The sequence below is a fragment of the Emydura macquarii genome, unplaced genomic scaffold, assembly GCF_026122565.2.
Source record: "Emydura macquarii macquarii isolate MOO-44397 ecotype Brisbane River unplaced genomic scaffold, CSIRO-AGI_Emac_v2 contig_3506, whole genome shotgun sequence".
Lineage (NCBI taxonomy): Eukaryota > Metazoa > Chordata > Testudines > Chelidae > Emydura > Emydura macquarii.
Window position 1 is genome coordinate 7018934 of NW_027133643.1, and position 18353 is coordinate 7037286.

At 41.1% G+C, this 18353-nt stretch overlaps 1 protein-coding gene across 1 annotated transcript in view; it reads left to right on the top strand.

The window, feature by feature from the left end:
• The first annotated feature begins 517 nt into the window (after positions 1-517).
• Positions 518-18353, top strand: part of C8A (complement C8 alpha chain) — a 35989-nt gene continuing 18153 nt past the window's right edge. The window contains exons 1-5 of the mRNA XM_067535499.1: positions 518-754; positions 4070-4166; positions 6932-7076; positions 9182-9326; positions 13998-14187. Coding sequence (XP_067391600.1) covers positions 642-754; positions 4070-4166; positions 6932-7076; positions 9182-9326; positions 13998-14187 — 690 coding nt within the window. The 5' untranslated portion in view covers positions 518-641. The remainder of the gene's footprint in view (positions 755-4069; positions 4167-6931; positions 7077-9181; positions 9327-13997; positions 14188-18353) is intronic.

Below are 18353 nucleotides of genomic sequence, written 5' to 3' on the forward strand. Positions count from 1 at the left end.
TCAGATCACTTTAGAAAACAAGGATTTAGATTCCGGTGATGCAGTGTCTGTATAGGCAAACCCGACAGCCTTTATGAGTCAGGCAATAACTCTCCCACAGCCTTGGACTCTGGAAACTATTTTATTGAGACAGGCAATGGAGAAAAATGAATTGCCATTACCTTTAGTATTCCTTATTGTGCATGGCACTTTTTGTTCCTTGCAACAGAATTCTACAATATTCAATTTGCCATACAGCAAATCTTCTCCCACAGTTAATTTTACTTATCAGAAACACAAAAAAATTACATATAAAAGTTACAAAAGTAAATAAAATCAGAACCCCCCCCCTCACAAAATTAGTCAGAGTGCCTGAGGTTGGTCCAGTGATCATTTCACTGATAAGACTTATTTGATTTTAACATGTAAATAGAAACTTAGTTAAATATATTCTCTTGCCTAACAACTGGAAGGCCTTCAGACTGCATCTTGGGCCCCTGTGATTTGATTTGTACCTTTGTCAATGATTTACACTATTCTGCAATGCTTGGAATCTGGAGGTTTTTCTATTCCACCATCAGCACTGGTACCAAAGGGTCTCCAAGCCAGAGGAAAAACTTGGTTTTCAACTGTTTTATATGAAACGTTTACATATGTAAAAAATGTGGTGGAGCCTGAATGAAATTTCTCCTCTGATTCTCTTGATAGCCTATCTAATATCATGTCAGGACACAGTTACAGCACATAGTGAGGTAATCGGATTGCCTTCCCAGAGGTAAGTCTATCTCCATATAATTTAAGATGCAGCTTTGCATATAGAAATTATTGTCTATCTGGTTAGCCCATCAATTCAGTCTCAAATTGAGGCATATGGGCAGTGTTATCTGTAAATGGCTACCAGAAAAGACTATTGGCAATCATCCAGATCATGGTCTAGTAATTGGCATTTCTTGTTATAGAAGCTGTGTGCATGTACTTTATTCTTTTAAGGGAGAATATTCATTTTTTTTTAAAAATACAGGTGCTATTTTTGTTCACTTTGGGTTGCTTTCTCATCTATCAAGATTTATAATTAACATTTTGCTTTCAATTATATTGTTTGTAACACTACAGTTATTTCATATTTATGAATATTTGAATGTTAATATTCATTTGCTTAATATTTGCTTAACATTCAAATAATTAATTAAATGGGAATTATACACACACACACACACGTTCATATATTTAATTCCAATTTTATCTCTTTATGAATGTCATTTTGGCTTAAAAAAAGGAATAAACAAGTGACTTTTCTTTAAAGCCACAGTTTTATGATGGGGAAAAAAATATTGGATTTTTCTGCAGCTGTTAATTGCAAACTTGTTATAAAAGCAAATATGATTTTGAAGGATCAAAAAAGGTATCAGTGATAATTGGAACATGGAGACGAGGAGGATGTGGAAAGGGGAAAAGGAAAAAAAAAAAAAGCTTGGTAGAGATACACTTAATTATGAAGGCTTACTGTGGTAATCCCTTTTGAAAATGAATAAAGAAGAGATTTTTGATGTTTGATGAACTTATCAAACAAGGCAGAATAATGAAGAGATAAATTTAAAAGCTAGGTGAAGGTGAGCCAATTAAATACTTTATGAAGTGCTGAAGGATATAGCCACCAAATCCTACTGTCAGGATGAATATAGATGTTTTCCCAGGTGCTTGGTTTGTGTTTAGGTTTCTGTGTCTGCAGACCCAGTGTGTTTTCATATAGCACACTGATCTGTATCCACAGGCTCTTTTGCTGAGCTTTGTGTGTTTCATTTTGTATTCTCTCTTCTTCAGCTTCTGATGAATCCCTAAGGTATCCCATACCTCCTCTAATTATCAGTATTTCTCTTTGGACCATAGTCTCTTAAGTAAAACAGATTGCTCATTAGCTAATCACCAAAAAGAATAACAACGCTGAGGGTTAGAAATAAACTCACAAAATGTGCTCTGAGCTAAGGCAGATGTGGAATACTGTACCAAAATATCTGCAACACAAAACAGTGCTGTATACAATGCTGTACACAAATACAAATGGTAAGACCGAGGGGCCAAGGGCTCATAACTACTGCTCTGAGTGGTGAGACAAATATTTCCCTGGTGCTATGTAATGCCATTCCATGTCTGTGTGTGTGTGCTTCTTAGAGGATCTGATCCAAAGCCCATTGAAGTCAATAAGAGTCTTTCCACTGATTTTAATGGGTCAAGTATAGAGAGAATGAGGTCTCTGTACATTGAATTTCTGAGCCTTAAAACAGCACTTTTTTTACTCCTTACTTGACTCAAACGCCCTTTGAGGATGATGAGAGTTTTCCTTGAATAAGGAGTCCTGTATAAGGCCTCAGCCTTAATAGTAGGTGAGTGTCCTTTCCTTTGGGTGATTTAATTTCCCTGTGTGCTGTGCATTTCAACAGCCTCATTGAATTAGACAGTAAAATTATGAAGTAGATTCCATAGACTTGCACTGATACAGTTTGCTTGTACTATCCGAACACTGGGACAAGTTATTGGCTGGTGTAAATGTGAAAAGCTCTATTGACTTCAGTAGAGTTTTACTTATTTACACCAGCAGAGAATTTGACCCCCTTCCTTTACAGATTTGAACTGGTATTCCACTCTCAGTTATACCAATAAAAATCCAGTGTCAGACACCGACGGCAAAGGGATTTCACAGGTAAAATGAAGGGCAGAATTTAGCCTGATCGCATTTAGAAGTGTATTGACATGGTTTCATTCCATCTATACATTTCAAAATCATTTCCAAATTTCCATGATTGTGTTTTAACTCTATTTTGACATTTTAATGTCATGCTCATGCACTTGCAATGACATTATCTTGACCATTTTGTGGTGAGATGTGAGAGGAAAACCAAACAGTGGATTTCTCTCTAAACTTTTATCTTTTTGGCCTTCCTCCACTTCACTACAGATTATTCTGCCTTCTTTCTCCTTAATGTAGTTGTTGCAACTTATCTTTTGCAATATCCTCTCCTACTGTATCTTCTGCCTCTATTGTATTCATAGCCTTCACTTTAAAATTTCCCTATTCATTAATTATATGCTTTCCTTCACAAATAGTTCTCAAAAGAGGCCTCAGGCTCAGAATATTGTTTGCTATTTTTATTTGGATTCTCAGTGTGAATTCAAATCAGCTTTCTCTTCCATTTCTAGCATTCTTTTTCTAGCCATCTTCTAGAACTTGGTACAGTCCATTGTTTATTAAGAACTTTGTTTTTCACTACACCCATTATCACATACACCCTATTGGAAAGGGATATGGTCTACTGGTAGAGCAGGAAACACAAGGTCAATACATCCACTTCCCGTTATTGCTTCTGCCACTGCCAAATTCTGTTGGCCAGATTTTTAGCTGTGCAAACTGGTTTAGCTCCAATGACCTCAGTTCAGTTACACAGGTTTATGCCACCTGTGGGTCTGATCCAACTCTCTCCAGCAAACATTTCTAGTTTCCTCTAAAATCTGTTCTTGTACGGAAAATAGATATGATTTTCCTGCTGCTTGGCCCCACAACTATTACCTCTTATTAAAACTTCACTCCAAAACTTAGGCCAGTATTGACCCCTAATCATTTTTGTTGCAGAGGGCAACAAAAACTATTAGGGGGATGGAGCACATGACTTATGGAGGAGAGGCTGAGGGAACTAGGCTTGTTTAGTCTGCAAAAGAGAAGAGTGAAGGGGGATTTGATAGCAGCCCTTAACTACCTGAAAGGGGGTTCCAGGAATGATGGAGCTAGGCTGTTCTCAGTGGTAACAGATGACAGAACTAGGAGCAATGGTCTCAAGTTGCAGTGGGGGAGATCTAGGTTGGATATTAGGAAAATCTTTTTCACTAGGAGGGTGGTGAAGCACTGGAATAGGTTGCCTAGGGAGATGGTGGTATCTCCATCCTTAGAGGTTTTTAAGGTGTTGCTTGACAAAGCCCTGGCTGGGATAATTTAGTGGGGGTTAGTCCTGCTTTGAGCAGGGGGTTGGACTAGATGACCTCCTGAGGTCCCTTCCAACCCTAATCTTCTATGATTCTATGTATCATTTACTCTCTTCAGAAGAACAAGCAGAGATGTAAATTCTCCGGCTCCTGTAAACTGTCAGCTAAGCCAGTGGTCAGAATGGACTGGTTGCTCTCCTTGCCAAGAGAAAAAAGTAAGTCTCAACCATAATGTACTCACATATCTTCCGATGTGTCTGTGATGAGCATGTACACAGATTAATTATATGTAGTTTCCATATTCATCATTTCTGAAATATCCAGTAAACTCATCCAAATATGCTAAACATGCTCTTTTATTAGAAACATGGGGCCTGAGTCTCCTCTCACTTACACTAGTGTAAGTTAGGAGTAATTTCATTTAAGCCAAAGGTGTTAACTAAGGTGCAAAACTGGTGCAAATGAGAGAAGAATCAGGCCCACAATATTTGGCTAATAGTTTTCTTGCTAATCTAGGTGGGTTTTAATTTAATTTCCTTTGACTCAACGCAAATATTCTGATATAAACATATTTAAAAGTGTTCTTCGTTCATAGCTCTGTTTACTCTAATTTTTGTATCATTTCATGTGTCTCTTCATAACTGTTCAAGTATTGGTCATAACCTCTGTTTTCCACTCATTTCGTATGTGGAAACAAGAGGTTAGGCATATGGAATAAGTGGGAAAGGAAAAGCCAGACCCCAAATGGGGCCGCTCTTCGTTTTCTTTTTTTTTCAGTTTGATAGGCAGCAGCATCCACCATTAATCAGCCAACAGATGCTGTGCAGCTTTCAGGATCTCAGCTGTGATTTTTGTTTCTGTCAGCATCCGATATTCCCATAGCTCACACCCCATTCCACTACAAAACATATGTAACTGGAAAAGTTTAATACCACATCAAAGGCGTAGAAGAGGGTGGGCAAACATGCTGAATCCCGCCCCACCTGCCTGGGCAGAATCCTCCAGCCCCAACACCCTACCACAGGGCAGAATCTCCGAGCTCCTCATCCATCTGGCAGGTGGAGAATGGGGGGGCATAGAGGGCTCTGCATGCCACACATCAACTGTAAAAGAGCCACAGGCAGCTCATGAGCCACAGTTTAGCCACCCCTGGCATAGAACGAGGGTGCAAGGTCCAGAATTTGGAAGGATGAACTAACTTTACCATGCGTTGGTCCTCATGGGACGGGGTCAGTGGTTTGGAACGACATAATAGAATGGAAATATTCAATATTATATACAGTTCCCATTCCCGTAGCTTTGTTACAATTATGCAGAACTGATGAGATCTTGACAGATATCCCCACAATTCAAGATTTTCCCAGTTTGGAAGCTTTTATCCCAAATTCCCTCAAACAACAGTAGTTTGGATAAAATCGTGCCTGGTATTGGTTTTGTGAAACCAAAACCTCCTTGACAAGGTTTTGCAAAACCCAAATTGTCCTAGTTTGCCCACTGTAAAGTGGGATAAAAAATAGAACCCTGTTACCCAAGTCCCCCAAACACTGATGGTTGAGATCATTTGAAAAAACAGATCCAACCCACTCCTGCATTTTTTGGCTTTGCATGGTTAAACCATAAGAACACTCCTAAGCCGATTTAACTGACAAGCATCTTACATGACAAACCAGGGTGGAAAGAGACTATTAGATCTATATTGGTTCCATGGATATCACCCCTCTGCACTCATCAAAAGAAAGGTTTGCAATCTGGAATGTCTAGGAAAAAAAGCATAAAAGTTAAGACCAAACCATTCCTTGGCAGAACTCTTTTGTGGGTGTCTTCCCCCTGTCTAGCCAAGAGGTGGCTATTACTCAGGTCAAGTGCTCTTGGGCACTTCAGGTAGAGGTGGACACAGGTCACCTTTTACTACACAGGCTTCATTAATACATTTCCTTCATTGGTGGTGCCCGCTATCTGTTATGCTGAAAAAGGAGGAGCAATTCATCCATCTTAAACTGTTGTTCTACAGTGCAGAGGTCCAATGATCAAGTCAGATTCTTATATTGTCAGGGCCGGGCCATGGTGGCCTGTGTGTACTGGTCACCTGCTAAGTTGCAATCAGGAGACAAGTAGCGGGGTCAGGAACGAGTTGGGTCAGAATGCCAAGAAGGCCGGATCGGGCAACAGGCAGATAGCAGGGTTGGGGATCAGCCAGCTCCGGATACCAGGAAGTCGGGGTCAGGCACCAGGTTATAGATAGCAATCGTGAAGTCAAGGCTGAACCAACCAGGATCAAAAGCCAGCACTGAAGTGCCACTGCAAGCAGGGTTTGGAGCAGAGACAGGCAGGCAGTTTACATGGTTGCTCAGACAACTCCCCAGGATGGCTTCCTGGTTTAAATATTAGCCTCCGCCAATCAGTGGGCTGTGGGAGGTCTCCACTCAGACTTTGCTGGGCAGTATGGCCCTCTGAGCCTATCTTCACAAGGTCCTCTAGCGTAAAGCCAGCCTAAGCTTCCAGTGGGGATGTGGAAGCATCAGCAGCCCCATAGCCCCAGGTTCTAACATATATCTTTATCTTAAAACACAAAATGTTAGTGAAAATGCATGCAATTAGCAGAAAGTGAGGCCTGGGAAGTTTCCATACTCCATCCAAAAGGCCTGCAATACCTGCACCATGTTGAAAATAGTGAGCAATCTATTCCACCACTGTAACAGAGCCGCTCAGTTCAAAATAATAGATGTTATTCAATGCACACTTACACTGGTGTAAATCAGGAGTAACTCCACTGAAGTCAATGCATGTACACCAGATTTACAACAGTGCAAGATGGAGGGGTGAAAAATCAAGCCTATTATCTCTGACCTTATTTTCAGCTTAATTTATATGAGAGATTTGTTTTTACTACTTAATATTCAATTGAATTATCATAATTTCTGGATATAAATTTCTTGTTAATGGGCCAATTTGTGCTTTTTTTTTTTTAAATGTGATTTAGTACAGATACAGAACTTTGCTACAGCCTTCCAAGTTTGGGGGAAGTAAATGCTCCGGCCATCTCTGGGATGAGGCAGCATGCCAAGCAACAGAAAGATGTGTAGCAAACCCACACTGTGGAAAAGATTTTCAGTGTGAGGAGACGGGTGAGTGAAATGCTATCAGGAACAACAGCAAATGAAGTTTGGTCCTGGATGAGATAGAATCAATAATGAGAGCAATGGACCAGTTCCTCACCTGATGCAAATTCTCTGGCTAGATTACCATACCATGAGGGGAGAATGTGATGCATCATGGGAGATGTAAAGGGAGGGAGTGTGTCCTATGAATCCCTGCATGTGGTGCATCATGGGATATGTAGTCTGCCCAGATTTCAGATATTGACTTAATCACAACTTCTCTCATTTCAAGTGTTTGGTTTTTTGATGAAAAATCAGAAGTTATTTGTGGAAAACAGTTCTGATGAAAATTTTGTTTTGTCAAAAAACCCATTCTCTCTCAAAAAACAGTTTTGAGAGAATTTTTTTTGACCAGCACTATCTACAGGAGATCAGGTGGCTGTCCCCTGCAATATTAGGTTGTATCAGTATAGTTTTTACTGATGACACAATAGTGTCAACTTCTGCATTCTGATATATAACAACATTATAGATATTAGGAAACACATGCACCATATCTAGGACCAAATCATCAGCTGGTGTAAATCAGCATTCCTCCACAGACATCAGTGTAGTGACACCAATTTACTCCCTTCATTTTTAAATGGTTTTCTCCTCCCTTTCAGTGGCACAAGTATTTTCAAGTTATGCCTTCTGCAAACATTCATTTCTGAAATATAATTATTGTAACAAATTCCCAAAACACCTTCTGCAACTCAAACAGGCAAAATTGTACATTAACCTGACAGAGTTAATTTCATTTAGCCAACTGAAGAAGCTATTTATTCTTGTAGTTCTTATTCAGGAACATGGCCTTAGATAATAAATTCATACTGGAGCTTCAGCAAAGTGAACTTGACAAGATTCCCACACAGTGGATCCATTATTTAGAACTCAGGAGGCATCCGATCCAGGCTTCACAGTTGTGCTGCACTGCAGATTGCAGTGGAAAGTTTTAGGATAGTTTCAAGTTCAAATGCTGGTTTTTTCTAAACATTAAGGGCCAAGTCCTGGTCCAAATAACCCAGGGAAGTGTTAAGAAGATTCGTAGATACAGGGAGGGAGGAGTCGTTTTTTTTCTTCTAAGGTATAAAGATGTAGCAGAAATCACTGAAACAGCCCTTGTGGCTCTTTTGCACACCTCTATAGTGGAGAATAGCCAGCAGTCACAGATCCACCTGTTCTGCTCACTCCCTTGCTGGCCTCCTAAACTCCTGCTCAAAGGGGCACCCGGTGAGTCATATGCCCCTGGCCTAGCCTTCTGGACTCCTGCCCCCTCTGCTGCAGGCAGAAGACACCAGTTCTTCCACCATTTCTAAATGGGAAGGCAGGAGGGCAGTGAAACTATTTTTAAAACGCAGTGTTACTTCCTCAGACATTGTAATACATATGTAAAATAATACAGCAGTCACCTTTAATAAAGTCACCATTTGCCAGCCCACACTCTGAGATACCACGCTTTCCCCCCTACATGAGTAGGGGTGTTGTAAACACCAGTGCATGGTAACTGTTAACTAACAATGGCCCCTGTACAGCTTTCCGTGAACAAGACATCAAGTGCATCTTGCTTGCTGGCTAAGAAAAGATTCACTGTCTCTGGAGCAGGGAAGCGTAAAACTACCTCTCCCTACATCTGCTGGCCTCTTGAACCAGAGTGGGGAATTCACCTTGAAGGGGAGCAGGTGCCCTATGGCAGCTTAACATCCTGCTGGGGGGGATGAGTTGAGTCACTGGATCCCTGAATACTCAAGCCACATTGCTACCGCAGCCAGGGCTACCCACATTTAAATGTCTCCCGTTGGGCCACCAGTGAAGGAAGATTGTGGTTGTTCTGCACCATCTGTGCCATGGAGGAATCTTAGCTGCTGGGAGTCTCTGGCAGAATCTCTGATGGTAGATGCCAGTGTAGACCCTGGAGTGGAATACACTCTTTTTACTGAAAAAGAGGGAACTTTTGCTGGAGTAAGGAGGACCAGGCTCGACCCGTCTTTATGGACGTGTGTGTGAGTGAGCGCTAAATCCAAAATTGCCTAGTTAGACTGAGCATGCATTGTAGAGGTGAATAAGAGATTACATGTACATGTGCACTTCAGGTCGCTGTATTAAGCCCCACCTTGTATGTAACGGAGAGCCGGACTGTAGAGACGGGTCAGATGAGAATAACTGTGAGGATGAAGATATTGAAATTCTCTGTGAAAATCTAAACCCAATTCCTGGGTCTGAAAGAGCAGCTCAAGGGTGAGTAATTAATCTGTACTTCCTGTTCTTGCAGTCAGGCCAGGATTACCTTTTTATGTTTCTCTTATTCAGTAGTAGCATTATTTTTTCTATTAGTTGAGCTCTGACAGTGTGTATGGTACTGTACAAAATAGAGGAGGACTTTTGTCCCAAGCACTTTACAATCTAAATAGTACAGCAGTGAGTAACAACAAAGGAGGCAGCATGCACTGGATTTCGAATCAGCCCTGGAGTCTATTCCAAGTTCTGTGTCTGACTCGCTCTGTGAGCTTGAACAAGTCACAACCTCTCTCTGGGCTTGTCTGCACTGCAATTAAGCACTCGCAGCTGGCCCACGTCAGCTGACACGGTCTTGCAAGGCTCAGGCTATGGGGCTGTTTAAATGCAGTGTAGATGTTTAGTCTTAGACTCGTGATGGAGCCTGGATTCTGGGACCCTTCTCCCTTGCGGGGTCTGAGAGCCCAGGCTCCAGCCCAAGCCCAAACATCTACACTGCAATTAAACAACCCTGTAGCCTGAGGGCCGCAAGCCTGAGTCAGATGACACAGACCAGTCATGGGTGTTCAATTTCAATGTAGACCTACCTTCTGTGTTTCTGTTTGCCCCTCTGAATATCAGGGTAATAATAATTCCCCACCTTTGTAATGCCCTATTAAGCTGTTATTTCCTTTGTTTGATGAAAGCACTATATGAAGTGAAATAGAACATGCTAAATGATAAAACAGCCTGATCACTTTCCCCTCTTAGAAGAATTCAGAGGATTGAGATTGAGGCCTGATCTACACTGGCCACAGATTTCGGTGGCAGTCGACAGGAGATACGCAAGCTACGTAAAGTAACTTGCATATCTCCCCGTCGACATCCTAACATTTACTTACCGCGCATCTCCACTGCGTTGTACCAACAGGATATGCCCTCCCATAGACACAGCGCTACGCTTCTTGCTGGGGTGGATTTACAGAGTCGACTTCCGGGTTCGATTGAATGAGTCTTTGCTGCTGCTCAATTGAACCTGCAAAATCGATCCTGCACTGCCGGTGGTGCCACCGGCTGTGTAGACATAGCCTCAGAGCATTAAGGGCCTGTCCTCAGTGTATCTACTTGCAGGAGTAAGTATTAATAACTTCTGCTTAATCAAATCCTAATGTGATTATGATTGAATACGGTAAGAAAGAAGTGGAACCTAGGACAGGTATCACAGGTAAATTGTCTATGATGGCATCATTTAAAAAAATATCATATATATTATAAGCTTAGCCTTATGAGAAAAAGAACAGGAGCTACAGTATGAGAATGTGTCATTCATCATATAACCATATAGCTTGATCCAAAGCCCACAGAAGTGGTGGAAAGACTCCCAATGAGTTAAATGGGGTTTTTTGGGAAGAGGCCCCAAGAGTCAGTCCACATATTTATTTTGTTTTCATTGTCAGACTACTGTAAACTTATATTTCCCTTTGCAAAACACACAAAAGTAATAGCGTTTAGCATCTTGTTCTTGAAGAGGATTTCCAGTTCTGAGGAATTACACTGATGTTCACTGAGAATACTACTTTCATTTCAAGCCACCAAATAAAAAAAAAAAAAGATATTGACAAACTGAAGGGAATTGAGAGAAGATAGTCAGGGAGCAGGAAAGACTAAGTGAGCCAACTATGAATAGTTTGACTAAGTCAGAGCAGTCTACAGATATATGGAGGGTGTTAACACCCAAGGGGGAACAGGTAAATGGAAGAACAACTTAGTAGAGCTGACAAATGACGAAAAAAAATAATCACAATTAATCACGAGATTAAAAAATAGTTATGATAAATCGCAGTTTTGATCACACTGTTAAACAATAATAGAATACCAATTTAAATGTATTATAAATATTTTGGATGTTTTTCTCTATTTTCAAATAAATTGATTTCAATTAGAACACACAATATAAGGTATGCAGTGATTACTTTATACTATTATTTATTACAAATATTTGAACTGTTAAAAAGATAAACAAAGAAAATATTTTTTAATTCAACTCATACAAGTACTTAATCGTCTCTTTTCCAAGCTGAAAAGTCCCAGTTTTATTAATCTCTCCTCATCTGGAAGCTTTTCCATACCACTGATCATTTTAGTTGCCCTTTTCTATACCTTTTCCGATTCCAATATATCTTTTTTGAGATGGGGTGACCCGATCTGCGCACAGTATTCAAGATGTGGACATACCATGGATTTATAAAGAGGCAATATGATATTTTCTGTCTTATTATCTATCCCTTTCCTAATGATTCCCAACATTCTGTTAGCTGTTTTGTCTGCCACTGCACATTGAGTGAATGTTTTCAGAGAACTATCCACAGTGACTCCAAGATCTCTTTCTTAAGTGGTAACAGCTAATTTAGACCCCAGCATTTTATATGTATAGTTGGGATTATGTTTTCCAATGTGCATTAGGTGCAATAAATGCAAAGTGTCAGCTTTTTCTAGGCCCTTAGTTTAAAAACTGCTCTATGACCTTTTTAATATTATGTGCCAGCAATCCGGTTTCATTTTGGTTTAGGTGGAGAGGACTCTTTCCATTATAGACTCCCCCTTTCCCAAAAGGTTCCCGAGTTCCTAATAAATCTAAACCCTTCCCCCCTGCACTATCGTCTAATCCAAGCAGTGAGACCCTGCAGTTCTGCCTGTCTAACTGTCCCTGCGCATGGAACTGGAAGCATTTCAGAGAATGCTACCATCGAGGTCCTGGACTTCCTACCAGCCTAAATTTGACCTCCAGGACCTCTCTCCTATCCTTCCCTATGTCACTGGTACCTACATGTACCATGACCACTGGCTCATCCCCAGCACTGCGCATAAATCTATCTAGATGTCTCGAGAAATCCATAACCTTCACGCCCGGCAGGCAAGTCACCATGCAGTTCTCCTGGTCATCACAAACCCAGATATGTTTCGATGATCAAGTCCGCCATTATTATTACCCGTCTTTTCCTAATAACTGGAATTCCCTCCCCCAGAGAGGTATCCTCAGTGCGAGAGGATACCATGACATCCCCTGGAAGGAGGGTCCCAACTATGGGATCATTTCCCTCCGCTCTAGTTTTTCTCCTTCCTGAGACTCTCATCCTCCTCAACAGCACAGAAGCTGTCATACCAGGGATGGGATTGTTTTACTGTGTCCTGGAAAGTCTCATCTACGTACTGCTTTGTTTCCTTTAACTCCTCCAGGTTCAGCCACCTGGGTCTCCAAAGCCCGTGTGCGGTCTCTGAAGGCCAGGCGCTCCTTGCACCAAATGCACACATACACGCCCATAGGGCAGGTAATCATACATGTTGCACTTAGTGCAATAAACTGGACGGCCCCCACTCTGTTTCTGGACTTCTGCCTGCCTCCCCATTTTACACCTACAGTTCTTTCTTTTATTGTTTTTTTTTTTTTTTAATCAGGGGAGGGGGTATTGTCTTTAGTTTACAGACTGTTTATGAAGTGTATCTACTGCCCCCATTCTCCCACTCCCCCTCTAAACTCCTTTGCAAAACTCCCAAATTAGCTGCTCTGGTTATTAGCGCCTCTGGTGACTTAGGAGTGGGCTTTTTAAACCCTGATTCTCCCTGAGTAGCCCGCCCTCTTGTTAAGGGTTGATGGGTGCTTAAAGGGCTTGGAGATCAAAGCCTTGTTAAGAAGCTCTCAGGCCACTAGGATCAGCACACAGTCCCCCAAACAAACAGACCACGCCATATACTTCAGTCAAGCATCAAGCACACCACAAACAAACACTACAGACAACATGCTCACCCCAAGGGTCACAGTCACTTCTCCTTCACCTGGAGAACGAGAAGTAGGACTGAGTGGACTTGTATGAGGTGAATTGAAAAATACTGTTTCTTTTATTTTTTTTAAGTGCAAATATTTGTACTAAAAATAATATAAAATGAGGACTGAACACCTTGTATTCTCTATTTTGACTGAAATAAATATATTTGAAAATGTAGAAAAAAATCCAAAAATATTTATAATAAATTTAAAATTGGTATTCTATTACTTTTAACAGAGCAATTAAAACTGTGATTAATCGCAACTATTTTTTAAATCTAGTTAATTTGTTTTGCATTAATTGCCTGCATTAACTGTGATTAATTGATAGCCGTAGAGAAAAGTGATGAAATTGAGAAACAGAAAATGTACTTTGAATATGAGGAAGAATTTTGTGACCGTGTGATGAGTTAGGAGGCTATGAAATAGTTTCCCAAAGGCTTGAGACACCCTGTAATTTGGGACTTTTATAACTATATTTAACCAAACACTAGAAAATGAACTGCAGAGAACCATCTTGCATTGGAAGACAGATGGAGTGGTTGATTTAATTAGTGTCTTCCTTCTCTAACTTATAATTCTATGATACTGTCTTTGAAATAACTTAGATTATTGGTCTCATTTTTGTCAGAGAGAAATATCACTTTAGTTCCCACAGGGGGAGAACAAAGATGGAGAGGTGTGGAATCAAAACCATCCATTTATAAAGTTGAAGATCCTGAGTCATTGCTATCCAAAGCAACACAGAGTCCAGTGTCTGAGAATAGAATGTGTGGAAAAACAAAGTGGGGGAGAAAAGAAAAGATAACAATTTTTTGTATTAGCAAAGAAATCTATAGTTAATTGCTGGATGATGTCTCTTTTCATTAAAGATACAATGTTCTTACACAAGAAGAAAGGCAATTTGTATATGATCCTAAGTATTATGGAGGCCAGTGTGAGTACATTTACAATGGAGAATGGCGGGAATTGAAGTATGACTCCGCATGTGAACGTTTGTACTATGGGGATGATGAGAAATATTTTAGAAAATCCTACAATTTCCACGTATATCAATTTCTAGTAAGTATTTAAGATATTAATTTAGCAACATTTTCTCACTAGGCACTGAAGTTTGCCTTAGATGTTATGTAAATTTCCTCAGGATATATATTACAGTTATTTACAGCAGCAGAAAGATAACATTGAAGACCTACTTTCATGGATGAGCAGCCTCATATGCTCTGTGGCTGTTACTGAGATTGTGCATTTTGATACAAGAGATTACTAGGACAACATCATATATTTTGGGTCCGGTACGCCACTCAACCAGGGTCTCCTACAAATCCTTCCACAAACCATACCTTTGCCAACAGTCCCTAAAACAAGTCTTCTAATTAACGATAAACATTTTTATAACCTGTAGTTATTTTTAAAGCCCACACATGCACGTATCAAGGAACTAACGTGACCCTTGCTGCAACACTCATGCAATCCCATTACTTATTCTGGTTGAGTGGACAAGGCACTAAATTGGATTTCTGCTCTCAGCTTGGCTACTGACAAGCTGTGTGACCTTGGACAAGTCACTTCACCTCTCTGTGTCTGTTTCCCCATTTGTTAAAGGGGGAGGATGATACTTGCCTGCTTTTTTTACAGTGCTTTAAGATCTGCAGTATGGATGACAAGTGCCATAGAAAAGAGCTAAGCCACCTCCATCCCTCACCTCTATATATTGCTGGGGTTTTAAAATTCCATCTGTCCTGCTGAAAATTTCCTACACTGCAGGGTAAAGTCATCACTACCATGGTTAGCCACTCATGTGCTTTGACCACTGCTTATCATGCCTATCATAATCATCTCTGTTACCTTGTGCTCCTCCTCTTTGTTATACCCACTCATGCCGCTTTGTTTGTACAGTTCCCAGAAAATTGGGGCAAAGACCTTTAGGTACTAACACAATACAAGTGATGAATAGTGGAGGAAGGATAGTCCCACGGTTTGGGACTATGAATATTTTGTTCTGCCACAGACTTCCTATGTGATCTTAGTTAAGTCACTCAGAGCCAGATTTTCAAAGCTATTTCAGCACCTAAAAATACAGATAGGAGCCTAGCGGCGCTTTCTAAAGCACCTAAGCAAGTTAAGCTTTTGAAAATCCCACTGGGTGCTTATCTGCACCTTGAGGTTCCTAACTACTTTAAATACCTGGCCCTTAGTCTTCCTCTGCCTCAGCTCACCACCTGTACACTGGCCCAACGAGACTTTCCTACCTTGCAGGGGTTTGCAAGAATAAGTACATTATAGAGTGTGAGGTATTCAGCTGCTACGAAGATGGCGCCACATAACTACCTAAGAGATAGAAATAACACTATAGTGAGTAACATTTTCAAAAGCACTCAAGTGCCATTTTCAAAAGGAACTGAGGCACCTTTGAGGATCTGGCCTACATGGCCACCTGCCTCTTTAGATGCCTACGTCCACCATTCAGGCACCACGGACATTTTCAGAGCTGCTGCTCAGCTGCCATCTAACCCTGTAGGTGCTAGTTGACATTTGCACAGCTGCCTAAGCCCTGACACCGTCCCACAGCCGCCGAGCAGGTTGGCGCCCTAGCTCAAGCTGAAGCCCTGGAGGCCCTGAAACAGGATTCTCAACCTGGACAGGGGAATGCCTATCTTGCCATAGACGTGCTCAGAACACAACTAACAGCTGTTACCCGCCAGCCCTTATACGAGGAGGGCTGGAAGCTGGATTCCAATAGGTGATGGGGCAGCAAAGCATCCACACAAGAGACAACCAGGGGCACAAGGAAAAACAGGGCGAGTGTAAGCAGGGGAGAGAGAGACAGAGAGAGTTGTAGCTGTTATGTGATGGGCAATCTAAGCCTCTGACCTGGCTTAGGTGCCTAACTCCAGGAGAGGGCTCGTTAGCGGAGGATCCCAAGTGGAGGGAGGTGCCTATCAGCTGCTGAGGCATTCGTGTCCCTCTCTTCCCCCCACCCCTTCTCAGTTTTCCACTCCTAGTCAGGTAGGCGGCTTTCCACTCCACTGGCCAGCTTCTAAAAATCCCTTCCTTAGATACCTAACTCACTTCATTCATTGTATGGACAGCCTGGGCCCCTAGCTTGAGGCTGAAGATTACATTTGGGGAGGAGAGGGGAGGGCAGGCAGCCTAGGTGTTAAGTGCCCTGCAAGCTAAGTCCCATTCAAATAATTGTGAGGTAGGTGCCTAACTTGCTTAGGAATTGTAGTCTGAGGTCATCGCACAAAGAGCCATGCTTTAAGCACCTACTAGAGAACCCTCTCACCGGGAAGGTCCCACATTTATTAATCTCCCCACTGGAACATATCCTGGACCTGTCTGCTAACTATGGAGAAACAGGAACTCTATAGGCACTCCCCAGGGACTTCTGCAAATCTCACAAGGGACCTATCTGCATGTGTAGGTGCCTTTGAAAATGTGACCCGAGGCCGGGTTTGAAAATGGTCTTCGGCTTCTAAGTCAACTTCCACCCTTTTGAAAATTGTACTATGCATTCCCACAGAACATGCGCTTCTTCTTGCGGTGGAGCTGGAATTTTAAATGAATACATTTTAAGGCCAGAAGGGACCATTGTGATCTAGTCTGACCATCTGCATAACACGGGCCACAGGACTTCCCTGAATTAATTTCTGCTTCAAGCCCAGTTGTGCTCGAATTAGAGCATAGCTTTTAAAAATAATCCAATTTTAATTTAAAGCTTTGCAGTCATGAAGAACCATTGGTAAGTTGTTTCAAAGGTTAATTGCCCTCACTATTAAACATTTCCACCTTATTTCCAGTGTGAATTTGTCTAGTTTCATCTTCTAGCCATTGGATCTAGTTTTACATTTTTCTGCTAGATTGAAGAACCTTCTATTATCAAATTTCTATTCCCCCTATAGGTACACAAACTCAAACCACCCCTTTTGCTTGCTCTTTGATAAACTAAATAGACTGAGATCCTTGAGTCTTTCACCAGAAGGCACATTTTCTAATCCTTTAATCAGTCTTGGGGCTCTTCTCTGAACCATCTCCAATTTTTCAAAATGCTTCTTGAAGTATGGACATCAGAACTGGACACAGTATGCAGCAGTAGTTACACCAGTGCCAAATGCAGAGGTAATACAACCGTACCCCTCTCACTATTCCTGCTTATACATCAAAGGATTACATTAGCTCTTTTGGCCACAGTATCGCGCTTCAGGCTGATTATCCAACATGACGTCCAAGTCTTTTTCAGTCACTGCTTGCCAGGATAGAGTCAGTCCTGAAATATGGCCTGCATATTTTGTGCCTAGATGTATGAATTTTGACTTGGCTGCTTTGAAAGGCATGTTGTTTGCACAGATCCCAGCTTATCAAGCAATCTAGAAGGCTCTGTATCAGTAACCTGATCACTTTAGTATTTACCAGTCCCTCAATCTGTGTGTCATCTGCAAACTTGAGCAGTAATGATTTTATCTTTTCTTCCAAGTCATTGTTAAAAATTTTAAAGAACTTGCAGGACTCCAAGAGGAAAACACCTTTTTGATGATGATTTCTCCATTTGCAATTATATTTGGAGACTTATTCCTCATCCCACTTTTAATCCATTTAATGTTTGCCATGTTGATTTTCTATTGTTCTAGTTTCTTCATCCAAATGTTGTGCAGTGCCAAAGTTAAATGCCTTACAGAACTCTAAGTATGCTACTTCACCTTAAAGTTCTAAAACTGTGTTTTCTCTGTATGCCCCTCCTGAGTGCCAGCTATTCCATGCAGAAACTTGTATTCACTAAAAAATGTTATGCACTGTATGAACTACCAAAAAAATAAAAACATTATTAAGATTGCAAAGGCAAGCACTCAAAAGTTGCAAAACCAGAACTAAGGTTACCTGTGCAATCTTAATTTACGTGTATACATTATGCTGCAGTTTTTAAATTACGTGATCACATACTGTATTTTCCACAGGACCCTGCCTCATTCAGTGCACAGAACGTATGGTGCTCACTTACAAGTACCTATTCAATATTTTGTGTTTGATCCCTGTTCAATTTGTCCCCCCACCCGGGCTTATTCACTGCCTACTATTCAAATACTGCTCCAAAGAAAAAAATCATAATTCCCTCATGGATTTTTCTGTGGCATTCATCACTACAATATTGGAGCGCTTCACGGACATCTATTAATTTATCTTCATAACATGCTTGTGAGGGGATAGCATGATCCCCATTTTAGAGATGG